Source organism: Tribolium madens, unplaced genomic scaffold (assembly GCF_015345945.1).
Source record: "Tribolium madens isolate multiple individuals breed KSU strain unplaced genomic scaffold, Tmad_KSU_1.1 Scaffold_7;HRSCAF=85;Tcas5.2_LG10, whole genome shotgun sequence".
In the NCBI taxonomy this organism is placed as follows: Eukaryota; Metazoa; Arthropoda; class Insecta; order Coleoptera; family Tenebrionidae; genus Tribolium; species Tribolium madens.
In genome coordinates, this window is record NW_025401050.1 from 5,532,093 (window position 1) to 5,551,780 (window position 19,688).

At 29.6% G+C, this 19,688-nt stretch overlaps 3 protein-coding genes across 4 annotated transcripts in view; 2 read left to right on the plus strand and 1 right to left on the minus strand.

Moving 5' to 3' along the window:
- The window catches only part of LOC123010279 (angiotensin-converting enzyme), a 53,956-nt gene extending 46,966 nt beyond the window's left edge, over nt 1–6,990 (minus strand). Inside the window, exon 1 of the mRNA XM_044407021.1 lies at nt 6,539–6,990. Within this exon, the coding sequence (XP_044262956.1) occupies nt 6,539–6,925 (387 nt within the window). The 5' untranslated portion in view covers nt 6,926–6,990. The remainder of the gene's footprint in view (nt 1–6,538) is intronic.
- On the plus strand, nt 2,756–3,834 carry LOC123010283 (venom allergen 5 2-like). Its single transcript, XM_044407025.1, has 2 exons — nt 2,756–3,255; nt 3,304–3,834. The coding sequence occupies exons 1-2, from the start codon at nt 2,804–2,806 to the stop codon at nt 3,746–3,748; spliced, it is 897 nt and encodes a 298-aa protein (XP_044262960.1). The 5' UTR covers nt 2,756–2,803; the 3' UTR covers nt 3,749–3,834.
- Nucleotides 6,991–15,647: 8,657 nt separating the features above from the next.
- Nucleotides 15,648–16,723, plus strand: LOC123009905 (scoloptoxin SSD558-like). Of its 2 annotated transcripts, XM_044406475.1 has the most exons (3): nt 15,648–16,153; nt 16,202–16,561; nt 16,627–16,723. In XM_044406475.1, exons 1-3 carry the CDS (start codon nt 15,696–15,698, stop codon nt 16,676–16,678), a joined length of 870 nt encoding a protein of 289 aa, XP_044262410.1. In that variant the 5' UTR covers nt 15,648–15,695; the 3' UTR covers nt 16,679–16,723. The 2 variants fall into 2 exon arrangements, with proteins under 2 accessions (XP_044262410.1, XP_044262409.1); XM_044406474.1 differs by having other exon boundaries at nt 16,202–16,723.
- Nucleotides 16,724–19,688: the final 2,965 nt, after the last annotated feature.

Sequence of the window (19,688 nt, forward strand, 5' to 3'; positions counted from 1 at the left end):
CTCATTATTTCAATTTTTTACACTAACACAAGTGCATTTATGCCTGATTTCATGGCAATTAATTATTCGTAAGAAATTATTAAAAGAAACTAATGAGACGCAGAACAAAAGCAGGAAAGCAATCAATAAACGAAAAATATTTGCAAATTATACCAAAAAGACTTTCAACGGCGACAATAATGTTACTGTCAATGTCAAATTGACAAAGTTAGTCGAACATGACATTTAAGTGGTGTAGTTGAAGTATATAATAGTTATTTATTCGACGAGTGTGAGTGTAAATGGGACGGTTTATTTGACCGAGTGGATTTTTATACCACGAGTGTAACGAGGTGGAATAAAGCGTCCGATTTACACTCAAACGAGTTGAATACAACATTTTATTCTTCGAATTAGACTCAACAAGGCTTAAACGTTCTTTAAATCTGTTAAAAATAATTTGACGTTTCGTATTGTGAAATGCCAAACAGTTGTCAAAACTTTCTTACACGGGGGAAAAACCATAAATTTTGACAGTGTCGAAGAATAAAGTCTGTTTTTCTTTAAATGGATATTACCAAGTCAAAATTTTGGTGAAAAAATTGGTAGCAGCTTGTCTCCATAGCCACAAATTTTGTTTGCTCTTTGTTTTTGTTCCTAGAAATATTGTTGAAAAATTATGGTTATGAGATGTTGTCAAAATTTTGACTTTTATAAATCTTGTGTGCCTGTTTGCTCTTTGAAAGCGCTATAATTGAATACCTGAAGACAGCCATCATTACCTAAGGTCTAAAGACAGAATTCAGTGCTAATAATAATTTTGATAAAAACACTCCGCTAGTAAGTACAATGTTGTGGACAAAAATAAGATTCTTGCTACAAAAACTTTGAAGAAACAGGATGTGTATACAGAAAAAAGTAATTTAGCAAAAGATGCAAGTAGGTATTATGATGATTGGCAATAAATTTTGTGTAATTTATTGAAATGAGTTTAAAGTTGATGCATTTTATAAATTCTTCTTCAGGTTTAGTGTCAAAATTGTTACTTTTTCATCTCGTTCCTCAAAAACGATGCAACAAATACTAATTTAATTACGTTCTTTCCGAGGTTCTTTCTCATTCATGTTTATTTTGTATTCTTGTCAATTTCTTGCTAAAAATTGAGAATATTTAGCAAACCTGCATTACAAATTGCGTCTACATTTTAACGGGCCTATTTTCTAACTTCTTGCTTGCGAACTATTCGTTTCCAAATTTCTAAAAACTGTTAGCGGTACCGATTTCGTTCCTTTTTCAGTGTTTCGTCTCTAAATTTTCTTCACGATTTTTTGTGTTGACGTTTAATGACATTGTTTTCAAATTAATTTAAAAAACCGAAACTGACAACTTCCTTTATTAAAATTACCATGAATAAATTTACTAGTGGTGTCAACGTTAAGACTGTTTGGCATTTCCATTTAAAAAAAACAAACTTTATGTAAATTAATGTTCAAGGCTACCACCCTTAGAAACCCTTTAATTGTTTCAATTTGTATTGTGATACAATTTTTTATTTCACTTTTGTGTTGGTAATGAATAAGGCTCGGATTATATGCAAAATGCATATTTGTCATTAAGAGGTATATCAACAAAATTGTAAGTTTTCTATGCATATCTAATGTTTTTTGATTAAAATAAGGCAATTAAAAAATGCATATTTTGCATATTTTGGCAACTTGGTGCATATTTTAGAAAATATTGCATATTTGTGCATATTTTCTTCAAATCACTAATTTCCGATTAAAGATTTCAGTTCAAGTTAAAAATTGGACAGTTTAAGAAAAATAATCCGATTACAAAACATTTTAAAGAGAAAACGACCGGTAATTCGTAAGCCAAACTCAAAAAATTAGTTCCCTGCAGAGAGTTTTCTTTTTAAATTCGTTTTATACTGGGTGAATATAAAGTATGACCCAAGCGGTTTTTTTTAAATCATTTGTTTCCAAATAATAATAATTAATATAAATTAAAGTAATATAAAACAATGATTTTTTAAGAACAAAATTTTGTTTTGTTTTTGAGTTATTCGAGTTTTGTTGTCTAAATTGCGATTTACATATGTAAAAAAATAATTTAATATAAAGTAGATAGTTGTAATCCCTTAGATCTTGACCTTCATGAGAAAAATGTTTTTTTTTGTTGGGTTGCCATTTAAAAAAATAAATATGTTTGTAGAACTCAAAAACAGAAAAATAAAAATTTTGAAAAATTTTATTTTTGATAAATCATCACATTTCTACAGAACTTAATAATTCATTAATTATTTTTTTCAAAAAATAAATACTTTAAGCAAAAAACGTGATGTGATCTAAAAAGTACAGATTTTTTAGAAGGGGTTAATTACTAGGTTATTAAAATGGCTTGTCTTACGCCAAACCAATTTATTTATTCTTTCATTTATTGTGTGCAGTTCAAGATGACGAAAATACAAAGTTTAGTGTATTCGAGGATAAAAATTTATCAGAACTTTGATTTTTTATTGTTAAAAATTTTGCATATCGATGCATATTTGGCATATATTGGAGCATACTTCTTAATATTTTGTGCATATTTTTGTGAAAATACGCGCATATATAAGGGCATATTTTACGAATTTTTCGTGCATATAATCCGAGCCTTAGTAATGAAAAAATGAAATTGATGACGCACCGGTCCACCCTCCTGATTTTTACTATACACAGAATTGTTTAAAAACCATTGAGTAGTCGTTGTATTTAGTAGATGTGGTCATGGTTACTTCTACAACCAAACTTTAAGTTTGAAATTTACTTCAAAATTCTAAATTATGTTTCGGTCGATTATATTCTTCGCAGTGTTTTTGTGCGTAAATGGTGAAGGAAAATTTGATCCCACAAAGGTGGATTATTGTAAGTTAAAATGTAATAAACTAAAATCTACTGGTTGCGATTGCAAACAACGAGGAACTCGAAGCGAAATTTTAGAGAAAATGATAGAATTTCGTCAATTATGTGTGGACTATCATAATTACTGGCGAAATTTCCTTGCTTCTGGTAACGAAACTCGCGGCTTTGCCAAACCAGCTGCCAACATGGTGGTCATGAACTATGACATGGAGCTTGAATACTTGGCACGATGTTGGGGAAGAGGCCTTTTTAACGGATATCACGATAAATGTAGATTGATGAGCAACGGTAAAAGAGCAGGACAGAATATCGCTGGAGTAAATGTTAAAGACCCCAGTATGAATAGGGTAAAAATTGGCATCAGAGTAGCTTGGTAAAAGCTTGAAACGGTTTGATCGGTCCTGAATTTTTTATTTCGCAGGTATGACGAAGTCAAAGACATGCAGGAAGATATTTATGAGAAACTCAATTCAGTGGAAAAGTATAACATTGGACACTTTACAGCAATGTGTTGGTGGAGTGCGAATCGTGTAGGTTGTGCTCGAATTTATACAGCAGATACAAAAAAAGAAAAATTTATACATCCGATTTATGTAACAGCGTTAATTTGCAACTATTGTACGAAGGATCTTAAAGGAGTAATTAACTTAATAAACGGGCGGATGTACATCCAAGGGCCAGCGTGTACCAAATGTCCCGAAGGTGAAAAATACAACAAATGCAACAAGAACTTCACCTCTTTGTGTGGGGAATTAGAACCGGTGCCGACCGAAAAAGAGTGGGATTTTGATAAAGCTAAAGCTCCAAAACACAAATCCTTTCCAATAGTCATTTTCATTGGTTTATTGGTGGTTTGTCTCTTCTAAGAAACAAACTGTTTGAATTTTCTGATGCTTTTGTAACGACAAATTCAAGTATTTTGTAATAAAAATTTCTGGGAAAATAAACCATGTCTCGAATATTCGTTTTTGTTAAAAATATTGATGGGCACCGACGTTTTATATTTTCAATGAGTGCATTAACAAAAAACTTGATAAATTAAGCGTTTTAAAAGCAATACAAATAACATAAAAAGTTTTTCTCAGGGCTTCTATACAGAGTTGGTAAACTCCAAAATTGACCTTCAAAGGATCAAATTTTAATGGATGTATATAGGAAATTGATAGTGTATCACCTAAAATTGTTTTCAACTATAAAACATATCCCAAAAATAAGTTACAATACAAACTTGTGTTTTTTAAATGAAACTGAATGAAAATGAAACATACAGTTTTTTATTTAAAGAAACACAAGTTTGTATTGTAACGTATTTTCGGGACACGCTGTATAGTTGAAAATAATTCAAAGGTCACTATGGACTTTACCAAATCGCTGGGGCACTCTGTACCTACATACAGAATGTCCCAAATCTCCCTCTTTCTTCGATTACTCTGACAGTAAAGAAGATAACGAAATGCGGTTTTTTTTGGACGACAGACTTTTATTTTTTCTATGATCCAAAAAATTTTTCGTCATTATAGGGGATTCCTATATAGGGTGGCGCAACAAACTTATTATTTTTTCTTATAGTACACTCAGTATATTATGCGTTGGTTGAAAAAGATTTTTATTCCAAGAAAATCCATATTAGGTTTTATGGATCTATCATATGCCGTTTATCATTTATGAGCGATTTTATGAAAAACAAATGTTATTTTTCAAAAATCACAGCGATTTTCCTAGAAAGAAAAAGTGTATAAGTCTGGTCCTAAATTATGGTCCTAATTTATTATGGTTGGAATTGGATCAATCTTTTGCAACTACTGCAGAGTGTCGACATTTGTAAAATGTCAATAAACTTGATTTTCTCAAATGAAACACTCTGTATGTTATTACTTTATCGGACAAAAAGAAAATGTAAAATATAAATTATTCAACTGCGTATTTTTTTTGTACAATACATGTTTAAAAATAATATCTAAATAATACTTTTTCTACTAAAATAATATTAAAAATTGTTATTTGAACAAACAGCGAAAAATTAAATATTTTGTCACGTATTAACACCGAGTGATTCAAAAATTTTAATCGAGCTCAATTTATTATGTTAATAAAAAAAATGTTTATTACGAAATATTTTGTTAAATTAAAAAAAACAAGAAAAATTTGAAATTTTATATTATTTTTATGTTATACTGGATGATTCAAATAAGTTAGTTTCAAAATAGTACAAAATACTATGCGTTCAATTCAATTTCTGATCAAAGTGATCTACCATTTTGAAATTAAGTTGACATTCGAGACTTGTCAATTTTCATACCTTTTGTCTCTGCATATTCAGTGTTGCCAACTTGATTTTAAGGTCACACACCACTTGGAATTTGTTTATACTGGGTGATTTAGCAAAAATATGACATATGAATTATTCATATATTTAAGCAATATTTTTTCGACTAAAATAAAATTAAGAATTGTTTTTTACAAAAACCATTTGCAAAAATTTAAAAATTTTCATGTATAAATACTGGGTGATTCAAAAATTATAATCGCTTAAACCAGTCTCAAAAAAACTATTAAATAAAAGATATTTTGGCAATTTTTGAATTATTGTTATGTTCTTGTGTAGCCACAAAATGATAATCATTCAATTAAATTTCTGATCAAAGTGACCTGTGTCTCTGAAATCAAGTTGACATTGAAAACTTGTCAATCTTTATACATTAATCAGTGTTGCCAACTTGATTTCAAAGTCACAGCCCACTTTGATCTTGAATACTGGGTGATTGATCTAATTTAAAATTTTGAAAAAATAGTTTTTTAATCGACGAGTTCGGGGATGGTAAACCACTTGTTACACTCGTGTTTTAAAAATCCACTCGGTCAAATAAAGCGTCCGATTTACACTCAAACGAGTTGAATACAACATTTTATTCTTCAAATTCAACATGGCTTAAATTTGCTTTAAATCTGTTAAAAATAATTTGACGTTTCGTATTGAGAAATTCCAAACAATTGTCAAAAGAGAAAAACCGTAAATTTTGACAGAGTCGAAGAATAAATTATATTTAATAGTTTATTTTAGAAAAATATTTTGTGTGCACTTTTTAAGATTTTTTTTTTATTTACAGTAAATATTAAAACCAAACCTGCCCTTGAAGGTTTCAGTGAAAGTCTTGTAAAATTACCACACTCTTATGTTTCCAGATAATGGAAAAACTCGTCTTGAGCAACACACCAATAAAATTCTTTAAACAATTTTTTGCTTTAATAACAACACAACAAACATGTTTTGATCGTAGATAAAACATAATAAATCACTTCTGGCCCAAAACACGTCACTTTTCAGTCCTCAAAATAAAAAAAAAATTGAGTATTCAACAATTAGCATACAGTGAGTGCATCGAAGGTCCCCCGTGTGAACAAATATTGTATTCGCATAAACAATTTTTTACAACTTGTAAACCGACTTTTTCCAAGCCAAGGAAAGCAAATTACTCCAACTTTTCCATTCTAGTAATAATAATAATAATGGTTGAAAAACGTCACACTCAACCTTTGCTGCATTTTCTTCTTTTACATAACGAAATCGACTGAAAGTCTTGGAATAACAATAGCTGAGAACTCGCTCTATTTTATTACATTCCCAAGCATTTCCTGTTGATAAAAGTCGCACTTACGGCCTCCAATTGCGTCGCTTGGTTGACATTCGTCTCAAAATCCCATTGGGCGGCGACATTTCTTGTGCATTCCTGCGAGCCTTGAAGATCCAGAGCTTGCAGCAAAGCTCTCACATCGCTGGTTGGGCCTCGATCCAAGTTGGCTTGGTTGAACCTGTTATCGTCCACGGGTTCAAACCGGTTATCGAAGTCTTGTGGGTTGTAATTGGGGTTGTTGTATTGACGCGAGTCGAGATTTTGTGTGTTGTAATTGGGGTTGTTGTATTGGCGCGAGTCGAGATTTTGTGTGTTGTAATTGGGGTTGTTGTATTGGGGGTTTTGGGCTAGGACGAGGCGAGTGAGGAGCACAATTGTGACAAACTTTCGATTGTTACTAATATCGCACATTTTAAGCTTGTGTTGCTTCAATAAGTCGCATATTCAAACTGACAATTGTCGGCGTGGTATCTTCTTGATTACACACACGTGAGAACTTTGAGTGAGTGGGAGGGGCGCATTTTACCTTGTCCTGGCCTGGGCTATTGTCGCTTTCACGCGATTGTTTTCTTTACTGGTAATGGGACTAATGGGACTGCCCGTTTTCGAACGAAAGGTGTGCTATGGGTTCGAGTTTTTCTGATTCATCGAGAATTTGAAAGTTCGAATTCTTCTACATTGAAAAAAAAAATTACATTTTTTGTTTAATTATGCTTCGTTAATTTAATTTATTCGATTAAATTTTTAAAATTTTAAATTATTATATTAATATACAGGATGATTCAAATTTTATTGTATCTGAATTTTTTAAATGAATAAAAAAACATTACATAAAACTGTTTTTATTGAGTAAAAAAATATTAGTACTATTTAAACTGGTTATCAAATTTTTAAAATTTTATATTGCTATACAGGGTGACTCAAGTTTTACCGCTTCGTTAAATTTTATATTGTTTTTATTTTTATTTGGAGTTGGAATAATTAAAATAATATACAGGATATTAAAAAAAATGTAAAATACTTCAGGAGGTAATAGTATGGACCAAAACAAACAAAAATGTTTTAATAAACATAGGTTCCCAAAATAACGGTTTTAGAGATATCAAAAGTTATTCGTTTTTTGAAACATTTATTTGCTATCTGCTCAAACAAAAAAGAGAAGCTTTTAGTAAAAATTAAAAAAAAATATATTCGATATCTCCAAAACCGTGTTTATTAAGAATTTGTTGTTTATTTTGGTGCATACTGTCTCCTTAGCTTTTAAATATTTACAATCTTTTTTTAACTGCCTGTATGTACTAGGCTGAGATTTTTAACAGAATAAAAAAAAATATTACTTGGAACTGTGTAATTATGGAACTGTGGAATTATGTAAAAAATATAATTTGAACTTGTTATCAGAAGTTTTAAAATATTGTATGGCTATACAGGGTGACTTAAGTTTTACCGCTTCGTACAAAATGACACTTTTTACTTAAGCTAGAATTTCAAAAAATGTTACTTTTTGGTTACATTTTATTGTTTTTATTTTTATTTGGTGCTGGAATAATTAAAATAATATACAGGGTGTTAATAAAAAATTGTAAAATATTTAAGGCGAAGTAACGATTTTAATTTTGCTAACCCATCTTTATTAAAACTTTTTTGTTTATTTTGGTCCATACTAGATTACTTCAAAAAATTAAAGAAACAAAAAATTTTCTTAAATTTTTCGGTGATTTTTGAAAGGCTGTAACACATTGAAAAATGGTCGTATCTAGATTTTAAATAGAACCATTTTGATCCTTTAAGTTTCTAGTTTTGAGATCTTTTTAAAAATATTTTTTTTACCTTTAACATTGATTAAAAGTTTTTGCGTTGTTTTAGTAAATCTACCGCGTATTCACCAATATTGAATGAGAGACTAATGTTTTTAGGTGTTTTTACATCTCAAAGTATCTCTCACAGCCCTGTTAATTTTTAAATCACTCCATCAAATCGTTTTCTCGGACCGATTGATCAAAGTTTTGCAAAAGAATTAAAGAAACAATTATACAAATTGTTTCTGAACATCGTCTGATTTTCGCCAAGATAAAAAATTATTTTTTTTTTTCAAAAACTAAGCAGTATTATTTCTTAAATGTTTCTCTGTGTGGTCAGCAATATTATTTCTTAAATGTTTCTCTGTGTGGTCATTGGTTGCTCAGATATCGACGATCAAAGACAAGAGTATCCTTTTTCATTTAAAGTCAGATATCTCAGCGACAAATTGTCGTAAAGAGAATATGAAGAAAGCATATTAAAGGTAAACAAACATGCTATACGGCCTATAAATTGACTTAACTAAAAAAAATCTCCACGTCCGTGGACCAAAAACAAAAATATGAGAATTTAGAATTTTTTGTTCGCGTTATTACTTAGAATTACGTGAAAACCGTAGCACAGAAAAAATATCTGTCAAAAAATCTTAAATCTAGAAACTAAAGCATCGAAATGGTTTTATTTAAAATCTAGATACGACGAGTTACAGCTTATCAAAAATCACTTAAAAATTTAGGAAAATATTTTGTTCCTTTAATTTTTTGGAGCCCTGTATGTAGTAGGTGATTCATTTTTTTTACGTCTGAAATTTACAATTTTTTTAACACCCTGTATGTATTAGGTGATTCAAATTTCCTTACGTCTGCGGTTTCTAACTGTTTCAAATCGTTTTTATCTAGTCACTTATGGAATTCCCTATAAAATAAAAAATGCCGCTTTAAAAAATATTGAATTTAATTAACTTCAAATGTTAATTTATTTCGATTGACATATGTCACTGTTGACAGAAGTATCTAGTTCAAAAAGAGTAGAGTGGTACCGAAAAAAAATACAACAGAGAAATTTCATAGGCGACTAGATGAAAATCATTTTGAAATACGTTGCGGTACTTAATAACATAATTGTGTTTTAATTAAGCAAAAAAATATTATTTAAACTAGTTATTAAAATTATTGTAAATTATTTTGTTGTTATACAGGATGACTCAAGTTTTACCACTAAGTGGAAAATGACACTTTTTACTTAAACTACAATTTAAAAAAAATTAAATTTAAAAAATACATATATTTTCAAAAATCGTACAAAAAACAAACTCTCAAATTTTCAAACTACACTTATTTTTGATTAATATTCAGGCTGGCTCATGTTTTAGAGTCTCTATTCTCTGTTAGAGCAAAACTTAAAATTGTGTATGTATTTAGTTGTTTTATTTTATATTATATAGGCTGTTCGTTTTTCGAGCTTTACCATGGGGATCTCAGTTATTATAAGAGATACGATTTTTTTTGGACGTCATATTTGATTTCTGTATTTTTGAAAAGTCTTTTTGTTCCCGATTACAACGATGTCTCACACTATATTATCAAATTTTACATGCTGATCAAAATTAAGAAAAAGCGTTTTTGCAAAGAGTGTTTTGGAAAAAATGCCAACAATTTTAACTAACAAACTAAATTTTGACAATTTAATTAAATTTGGATCTGGAAGTCACATTTCCTTCAAGCTTACCTACTTAAAAACAAAGGTTTTGAAATAGGAACAACGTGATAAATTAGAATTTATATTTCACAAAAAAAAACAAAAAAGATGCTCGAATGCACTAGCTTCAAAATTTAGTTTGTTAATTAAAATTGGTGGCATTTTTTCCAAAGCACTCTTCGCAAAAACGCTTTTTTTAATTTTGATCAGCATGTGTTTCGTGTATCGTTATAATCAGGAACAAAAAGATTTTTCAAAAATATAGAAATCTAATATGGCGTCCATAAGAAAATACAAACTTGAGTGTTGTAAATCTGACAACAAGAGCGACTTGGATTATACTATGACAGATTTAGATTTTTTGTAAGAAAGTGCCTTAACAATCTCCTAGTTATAAACGTCTAGGTCTTTTAGTTTTTGCTTAAAAAATAAAAACAAAAAGTAGAAATTTTCGTTTTTATCCCATAATTCAAAAACTAAAAATGCTACATTAAATTTACTTTCAGATAATTATTCAGCATAAAAATGCTCAACTTTGTTCTAATTTAACCTATCTCGTATCTCTTATAATAATTGAGATCTCCATGGTGGAACTCGAAAAACGAACACCCTGTTTAAAACCAATTGTAATAGTATCTTATTTAAAGTTACAAATACAGAATAGCTGATTTCTAGAATTTCTAGAAATAAAACTGTCTAATTATTGTAAATTGTGTAAAACATTTTGTATAACCCAAATTTTGAAAATAGAGTAACCATTGTTTTTCCAAAAAAAAAATGACAAAATGTAGAATTCTTGTGTTAATTAGTAATTTTATATACCGGGTGATCCATGTTTTAACACGACACTTAACAAAACTTTTGAATGTAAGTCCTCCGGGTATTGACATACTTTCCCGTTTGATTGTAATATACTATTGACTGCTTTTAAGCAAAAAAATATTTTTACTTACAATAAAATTACATTAACGCTTTTTTGTAAGTTTATTTATATAATATTTGAAATTTTTTGTTATATCGAGTGATTCAGATTTTATAATTGTGTTTAAAAAGATGTAAAACTTAGTTAATGCAGAAAAAAAATTTGAAAACTTTGAAATAAAAAAATACTTTATTTTAATTTTTTTGTTAGTGTTGTCTCAGATTTTATCTTAATTAATTTTATCTTCTTACTCAAAGAAATTCTAATTGAGCTCAAAAAAAAATATTTTTTTTAACATTACACATTATTTATTTTGCAATAACTAGAGATGCGATTTTTTCGCCATTGCAATACTTTCTTTACTGGTACAGTCGTTCGAAACTTGTTCTCACCTAACATTTTCCCATAATAAGTATTCTATTGTCTAGAGGATTTAAATATCTGGTCTATTTAAAAACTTTTGATTTCACTCTCACATCCGCCAAAATTCTTATTTCTGTATTTTTTATCTCTAGATTAAATTGATGTTTATCTATTCAAGAAGCACCGTTATTTATTATTATTATTGTTTTTGCAGGGCAAATATAGTAGATAATAATTTGATTTTTGACCTTTGTCACTACTTATACATCACCATCTAATTGGTCTGCGTTACTCATTATTACGTGACAAGTGTATTCATTTAATGACTGATGATTTATAGCACAATAATGGTGTGTTTATGAATTGTATCATGACTAAACTTAATTCAATCAGAAATGAAAATTTGAAACTCATTTCTCGTCTCGTTTTGTTAATTAATTGAAGAATTAATGTTTTGCCAATTAGTGGCGACATTTGCATTGAAAAAGCCCACTTTTTCGAAAAAACTTCTAAAAATAAGCTCTTTGTTCGTCTAATTGCGTCAACCTTCAAATCCGAAGCATTTACTTCACATACGAATAATTACAGTATCCACAATCTCATGCAAAATCATATGTTTAGAATTAACATGATGAATAGAGAAGATTTTGCAATTTGTTCTTGAACATAGGTTTGACAGAAGCCATTGTCCCTTCAAACACGAACAATAGATCAATTCAGGTATTGACCCTAGAAAAAAATTCACACAATTTGGAAAAAAATTGTAATTAAACGCACAATTGTCCTCTTCATCCTTGATTTTTTAAATTTTCCGCGTTGTGATGCTCGGAATTTTAGCCGCGAGATAAAGTTTGCGTGAAACAGTTTTTCCGGCTATTACTTAATGAATTTGTTGCTAATGTTGTTGTAATTAGTTACAATATCGCTTATTTATGTGAGAATTTGGGAAAAAATTTAGTTTGTTTAATTGAGGTCTTTTGAATTAAAATGGAGCGTTTTTGGAGATAATTATAGACTAGGAAAGTAAATAACTCGTGTTTTGTCTAAACACTTTTTACTTTTCTCATTCTTGAGGAATTTAATGACAATTTAATTCTTTCCTGTGTTACCTGAAACAAACAAACATTAAACATTTTTTTTACTTATCGATTCACAAATTTTGTTCAAAATGCCAAGATAAAAGTTTCTAAAAAAGGCAAATTATACAATTTTTTTAATTAAAATTTCTGTTTTTCGAATTTTTATATACAGTATGTACCCGGATTGAGTTTACAAAAGGAAAAAAAATATCTTTGATTTTACGCCAAAACTGCAAAGGAAAAAAAGTTTTTGCTTTACTGGAAACCAGCAAATCTGTAATTAAAACTTCATTATTCTAACTCAGTACAAAGAAAAGTTCATTTTTCTCTGCTTTTTAAGTCTTATCAATTATTTGACAACTATATGTAACTTTGACAATTAATTTATTAATTAAATAATGATAGTTCTTGTTAAAAATGACTTTGATTTTTACCTTTTAAAGCTGTTTCTTTGAGTTGCTGTTTATTAAAATTATGTTTTTCACAAACATTTTTGTTATTTAACTTGCGAAAACTCATTTGTCAAAATAATAAAACCGCCAATGTGATGGGACTTAAAAAGCAGAGAAAAATTATTCTAAGTCCAAAATCAAGAGAAAAATAAACTTTTCTTTCTACTGAGTTAAAATAATGAAATTTTAATTACAGATTTGCTGGTTTCAAGTAAAGCAAAAACTTTTTTTCCTTTGTAGTTTTGGCGTAAAATCAAAAATAAGTTTTTTTTCCTCTTGCAAACTCAATCCGGGGACATACTGTATTATACAGGGTGTTCCATTTTTATTGTTACAAATTTAAACAGGTGGTAGGATATTCAATTCTAAGACAAAAGTTTCCTATAAACCTGTATCGAAAAGGATTCAAACATCAAATGACGAAATTTCTAATCAGGGGCGTCCGAAACTGGTGGGGTTTAGGGTAAAAAAATACCCTATCTATTTTGGCTCTAGTTTCTTTAGTTATGCATTGACTAAAATGGTGGTCACTTTGAATAACTCCTTTAGATTTAGGTAAGTTCATTTAATTAATGTTATTATTGTTACTGTAATGTAATGTTAATTAGTTGAGGTTGATTAAAAAATATGAATTTCTTGCTTTTGTATTCTGTAAATTCTGAGCTATTTAAATGTTGTATTGGTGTGTAACATAAATTTTAAATTAATTTTATTCAAAAACAATAAGTCGTATCGACACAAGAGAGACTTTTCTGTGATAAACTATCGAACTTTTGTTGCTGAAAGTACCGAGAAACTAAAGCCAAAATAAATAGGTTATTTTTTTACCTTAAACTCCCCCAGTTTCGTACGCCCCTGATTAAAAATTTCGACATTTAATTCGTTCAGGTGTATAAAGATTATCATCTGTACCAAATTTTGTAATTTTATCTTAAATGGTTTCTTACCAAGAATTTTTCGATACATGTTTATAGGAAACTTTTGTCTTAGAATTGAATATCCTATCATCTGTTTAAATTTGTAACAATAAAAACGGAACTGTATAGTGTATCAAAATTTAAACATTTTAGACCATGCGTATGTAAAATGATTCGGTGAAACCAAAAAATTCTAAATATGTAGTTTGAAATTATCAATGTTATTTTTATTTTAAATTTTCATTCACATGACGATAGGTATAAACACACAACATAAACAACAAATTTAGGTTCTAGCTTTTTTTGTTAGATTTATATTGTTTTGACTTTTGGATCTTAAAAAAAATCTAATCATAATTATTCTATCTACCTCATAGGTTGTACATATGTACTAATTAGAAAGCTCACAGGTTCCATTTAAATTTAATTTAAATTTTTGCATATAATTCTATAAATTAAAATTTTTACAATCGGAAATATTACAAATTTATGCAATTGTGGACTCAAAATTTTGGACATCAAGTTATGTCAGTTCAAAAAATATCAACGTAAGCCACGCTTTAGTGTCATTATGATTGACGTTTGGATCTAAAACTTGAAAGTTATAGTTGAAATTTATTTTTAGCGTGGATTTCCTAATACATACAATAATGCCAGCAGTTGAAGTACGTTTTTTATATAGTTATTATTTTTTTATTATTTTGAATTATTGTCATTTTTATTTAGCTGTTAGCATGAAAACTACAAAAATAAAAAAAAGTTGCACATAAAGTCAGTTTTACATTTTATGTCAATGACAAATCGTTCAAAATTTTGTATCCGTACATCTAAATATCTAATTAACAATGCGCACTATAAAATTCATATTCTTTGGAGGGGCATTTATGATTTTTTAAGCTAGGTTTTTTTAGTTTAAAAGTGTACTTGTTTTGCATTGCAATTTTTTGTCATTGACCACATTTATGGGTACCACTAACCGTAGAAAAATGCGAAGTTTTCATTTATAGTTATGTCTTATAAAAAAAAAAAATTATAATAGGCCGAATCATTTTTTATGAAGAACACGATAAATTAAAACGATCTCTTCAATATTTTTTTTTCATAGTTGCCCCGCTAAAAAACTATTTGTTTTAGACTTCTGGTGAGCATTTGTTTAAAAGTAATAATTTTTTTATATACGCTCTCGAAACAAGCTGAGTCTTTGCTGGACCCAATAAAATAGTATGAAAAATGGTTATATTAGGTACATACTCAATACCCAAAATGCAGTTTTTCAGAATGGATAAGTCAATTTAGTTACTATAGTGGCGAAATTTGTTTAATTAATAATAGGTGTAAATTTGTTGTATAATAATTATTTTGTCTGATTATTATTGCTATTTATTCTAGTGGTAAAAGCAAAGAACTAGGAGGCATTTTTGGGCAAAATTATTATTATTATTATTTATTACATGGTGTTTGTTGAATTTGCTAAGAATTAATATTTTGTAATAAATATCAAAACCCTAACACGAATCTTTAGATCTACCGTTAAATATCGTGACTTTTACATCAATCACAATATCTCAAAAACTAAACACTTTTAAAAAAAAGGCCAATAGAATCGGCCTATAGAATTTTCTTTTAAATTATCTTACAAAAACCAAAATTGATTACTTGAAAGTGACTGAGTAAAGTAGTTTTCAAAGTCACCATTTATGCATTTTTGTTCTTTTTTTAAAAGTATTAAATTTTTTTTAAAAATCTCAACGTATCGGCCTGTAGATTTAAAAAACCTTGATTTTGATGTACAATACATGAAATTCTGTTGCATATTAAGAGAGTAATCTTGTTTTCAATATACGAATGTCGCGGACACCCTTAAGTAGGCGTTCTATTATGTAGTTCTGTGGCCATAGTTACTATTACAAACAAACATAAAGTTTGAAATTTACTTCAAAATTCTAAATAATGTTTCGGTCGATTTTGTTGTTCGCACTGCTTTTGTGTGTAAATGGTGAGAAGGAAAAATTTAAACCCAAAAAGTCGGAATATTGTACGAAAAAATGCCCCCCCAATCTTAAATCTACTGGTTGCGATTGCAAAAAGCAAGGAACTCGAAGCGAGGTTTTAGAGAAAATCGTAGAATTCCGCCAAACGGTTGTGGACGAACACAACAAATTACGAAATCTCCTCGCTTCTGGTAACGAAACTCGCGGCTTTGCCAAATCGGCTGCCAACATGTTGGTCGTGAACTATGACATGGAACTTGAATATTTGGCACGATGTTACGGAAGAAGTTTATTTAACGGATTTCGCGATAAATGTATGATGTTGGAGAATTGGGAAATAGCAGTACAGAATGTCGGTGGTTCAAGACCTAAAGACAACAGTTTTGATGAACTGATAAAAAAACTGATCGTTCAATGGTAAAAACTTGAAACTGTTTGATCAGTTCTGATTTTTTTATTTCAAAGGTATGACGAAGTCAAAAACATGCAGTCAGAGATGTATAGTAAATTTGGTCAGGTGGGAAAGTATGCCGTTTCAAGCTTTACAAGAATGTGTTGGTGGTCTGTGAATCGTATAGGTTGTGCGCGAATTCATACAGCAGATACGAAAAAAGACAAATTTACTCAACCGTCTTTTGAACAAGCTTTAATTTGCAACTACATTGCGAAGGATATTGGCGGACTAATTAGGACTGAAGGTGAACCGGTATATACGGAAGGACCACCGTGTTCAAAATGTCCCGAAGTGACTAAATACGACAAATGCAACACAAAGTACACCTCTTTGTGCGGAGAATTAGAACCGGTGCCGACCGACAAACCGTATGCTTTTGAATCTAAAGCACCAAAACACAATTCTATTCTAATAGTCATTTTCATTGCTGTATTGGTGCTTTGTCTCTTCTAAGAAACCAACTGTTTAAATTTTCTGATGTTTTGTAACGACAAATTCAAGTATTTTGTATTAAAAATTTCTGTGAAAATCAACCATGTTTTGAATGTTGGGTTTTGTTAAAAATATTGACGTAAAAGCCATGGGCACCGACTTTTTAAATTCTCAATGTGTGCATTAACAAAAAACTAAATTAATCGTTTTAAAAGCAATAACATAAAATAGTATATTATGATACGAGTTTTATGAGAAGCACTTTGTCGCACGCACGAAGCAGCAAGTGCGACAAAATACCTTATAAACGTAATATCATACAGTACCAAACATAAAACGTTGGGAATAATGAATACATAATTTTGAAATTAGCGCCAAATGATCAAAATTTTGAAAAAATGGCAAAAATAAAAAAAAATCAAAATTGAAACAAACACTGTTTTTGGGCTCCTAATAATTTTAATAATCTCAAAAAGACACAAAACAGTATTTGAGTGTTCCAAGAAGAGGAGTCGACTAGAAAACTGGAGAATTCTAAATATTTTAGAAGTTATTAACGTATTCTGAAATTACCAAATTTTGCATAATTTTGAGTTTTCTCAATACCAATTAACCGCACAAAAATATTGTTTTTTTTTGTAAAATAGAATAATGCAGTAAAGTCTGTTTTTTTTTAAATGGAAATTACGTCAAAAAAAATTAAGTCAAAATTTTGGTGAAAAAATTGGTATACCATATTTCAGTGGATAATAGAATTCTCAAGGTCACAATTTACGAGTGTACTCAACGTTTATGCACAACGAAGTAACCTTGACAAAAAACACTGATCACTTTTGACAGCATTTTGACATTTAATGACAATCTACGAACAGCTGGTGTTTTAATTAGTAAATCTTGAGTTTATTTATTTGAATTGATTTTAATGTGCTCCTTAACGGAAACCGAAGAGACTACAATACATCCTATTTGATTTGGATATTTAAAATAACCCAAAACATGAGAGTTTGAATATTATTTGAACGAGTTGTATTGAGCTCCAATTTTGGTTAAATAACTCAAAGGTATAAGAAAAATGTTTTTATTTTGAATTTAGTCATAAAAGGTAATTGCAAATGTATCAGACATAATTAACTCAGATAGAAGCATCTGCAGGCAACGTCAGTAGAATGTGGAAATTGTATCCAACAAGATTCGTTCTTGCTCAAAACCAAAGAAAGGATCAACTTGGGTTTGTTTCCCCTTAGATTGGCCTGCTTGTGACTTTATTCGTAGGAGCAAAAATTTCTTTTAAATGATTTGATGAACTGCAGAACTATCGTCACACTAAAGAATTATGCCAATCCTCCAACATACCAAGACCAAAACACGTTGTATCACAAACTCCTATCACTGAAGCACAAAACTAAATTTGTGATTGTTAACTATTAGTCCTTAACAAACCTTTGAAATTTACCAAAAGGTAATTGTTATGTACTTGCGTTGGGATAGGTGTAAGAGAATAATCTGATCCCCTTAAAATAAAAATGCCTTTTTTCTCACAAGGTCTAGGCCCGACTCACTTCAGCGGACAAGGACGCAAAGAAACAAAAAACAGATAAACTGCTGATACACAGCAGTAATAAAACAATCTAGTTATCCAGTATAAGTCAAATATCAACGAAATATTTGGAGGGTTTTCCGATTTTTGGTCAATCAACTAAACCACTGCACCCCTAAAGGTTTTCTTGAGGCAACTGCGTTTCAGTTGGGAACAATAATTAAAATGTTTGTTATTATCAATAACGATCTTTGATTTATTAAGAAGAACCAACCTTTTGTGCAACATTCAAGTTTTATTTGTAAATTGATAACTGCCACAAATACCATGGACATGATTCTAGCAAGAAAATATGCTTTTCTTCTTACAAATCTTTCATATCAGAAGTTCGATCAACGTTATGAACAAAATTCTTGCACTTGGGTTTGGTGTTCCAACTTTTAACTTTATCGACATTTTTTTATCGGAGGTAATCGGAGTTATTCACTGATGTTTCATCCAAAAACAAGCTTCGGCTTAAAATGTATTTTATTACTTGAATGTTCTGAATAAAGCACGCGATTGTGCCTTAAAATTTTATTAAACCCCAAAACCATCGTACATAATCTTTAATTTCAATCTGACAGAAAAAAACAGTACTGCCACATTTAAAAAATAAAATAGAAAATTATGACTACGGGAGTCAACACAACTTTGGTAAAATCGCTAAAAACCCTGTTTATCAAATTCTACTATCAACTGAAATAGATAGTATCAGCTTGTCTCCATAGCCACAAATTTTGTTTGCTCTTTGTTTTTGTCTCTAGAAGTTTTGTTAAAAAATTATGGTTATGTGTTCCAGTTGAGATGTTGTCAAAATTGTGACTTTTATGAATCTTGTGTGCCGGTTTGCTCTTTGAAAGCGCTATAATTGATTACCTGAGGACAGACATCATTACCTAAGGTCTAATTACAGAATTCAGTGCTAATAATTTTAATAGAAACACACAGCAAGTAAGTACAATGTTGTGGACAAAAATGAGATTCTTGCTACAAAAACTTTGAAGAAAAAGGATGTATATTTTCTGTATAAAAAAGTTATTTAGCAAAAGATACAAGTAGGTATTATGATGATTGGCAATAAATTTTGTGTAATTTATTGAAATGAGCTCAAAGTTGATGCACTTTATAAATTCTTCTTCAGCTTTAGTTTCAAAATTGTTACTTTTTCAACTCGTTCCTTAAAAACGATGCTCAAGACACTAATTTAATTGTGTTCTTTTCGAGGTTCTTTCTCATTCATGTTTATTTTGTATTCTTGTCAATTTTTTGATGAAAATTAAGAATGTTTAGCAAACCTGCATTACAAATTGCATCTACATTTTACCGGGCCTGTTTTCTAACTTCCTGCTTGCGAACTATTTGTTTCCAAATTTCGAAAAACTGGTAGTGTACCGAATTTGTTTCTTTTTTGGTGTTTCGAATCTAAATTTTCTTAGGCGATTTTTTGTGTTGACGTTTAATGACATTGTCTTTAAATTAATTCAAAA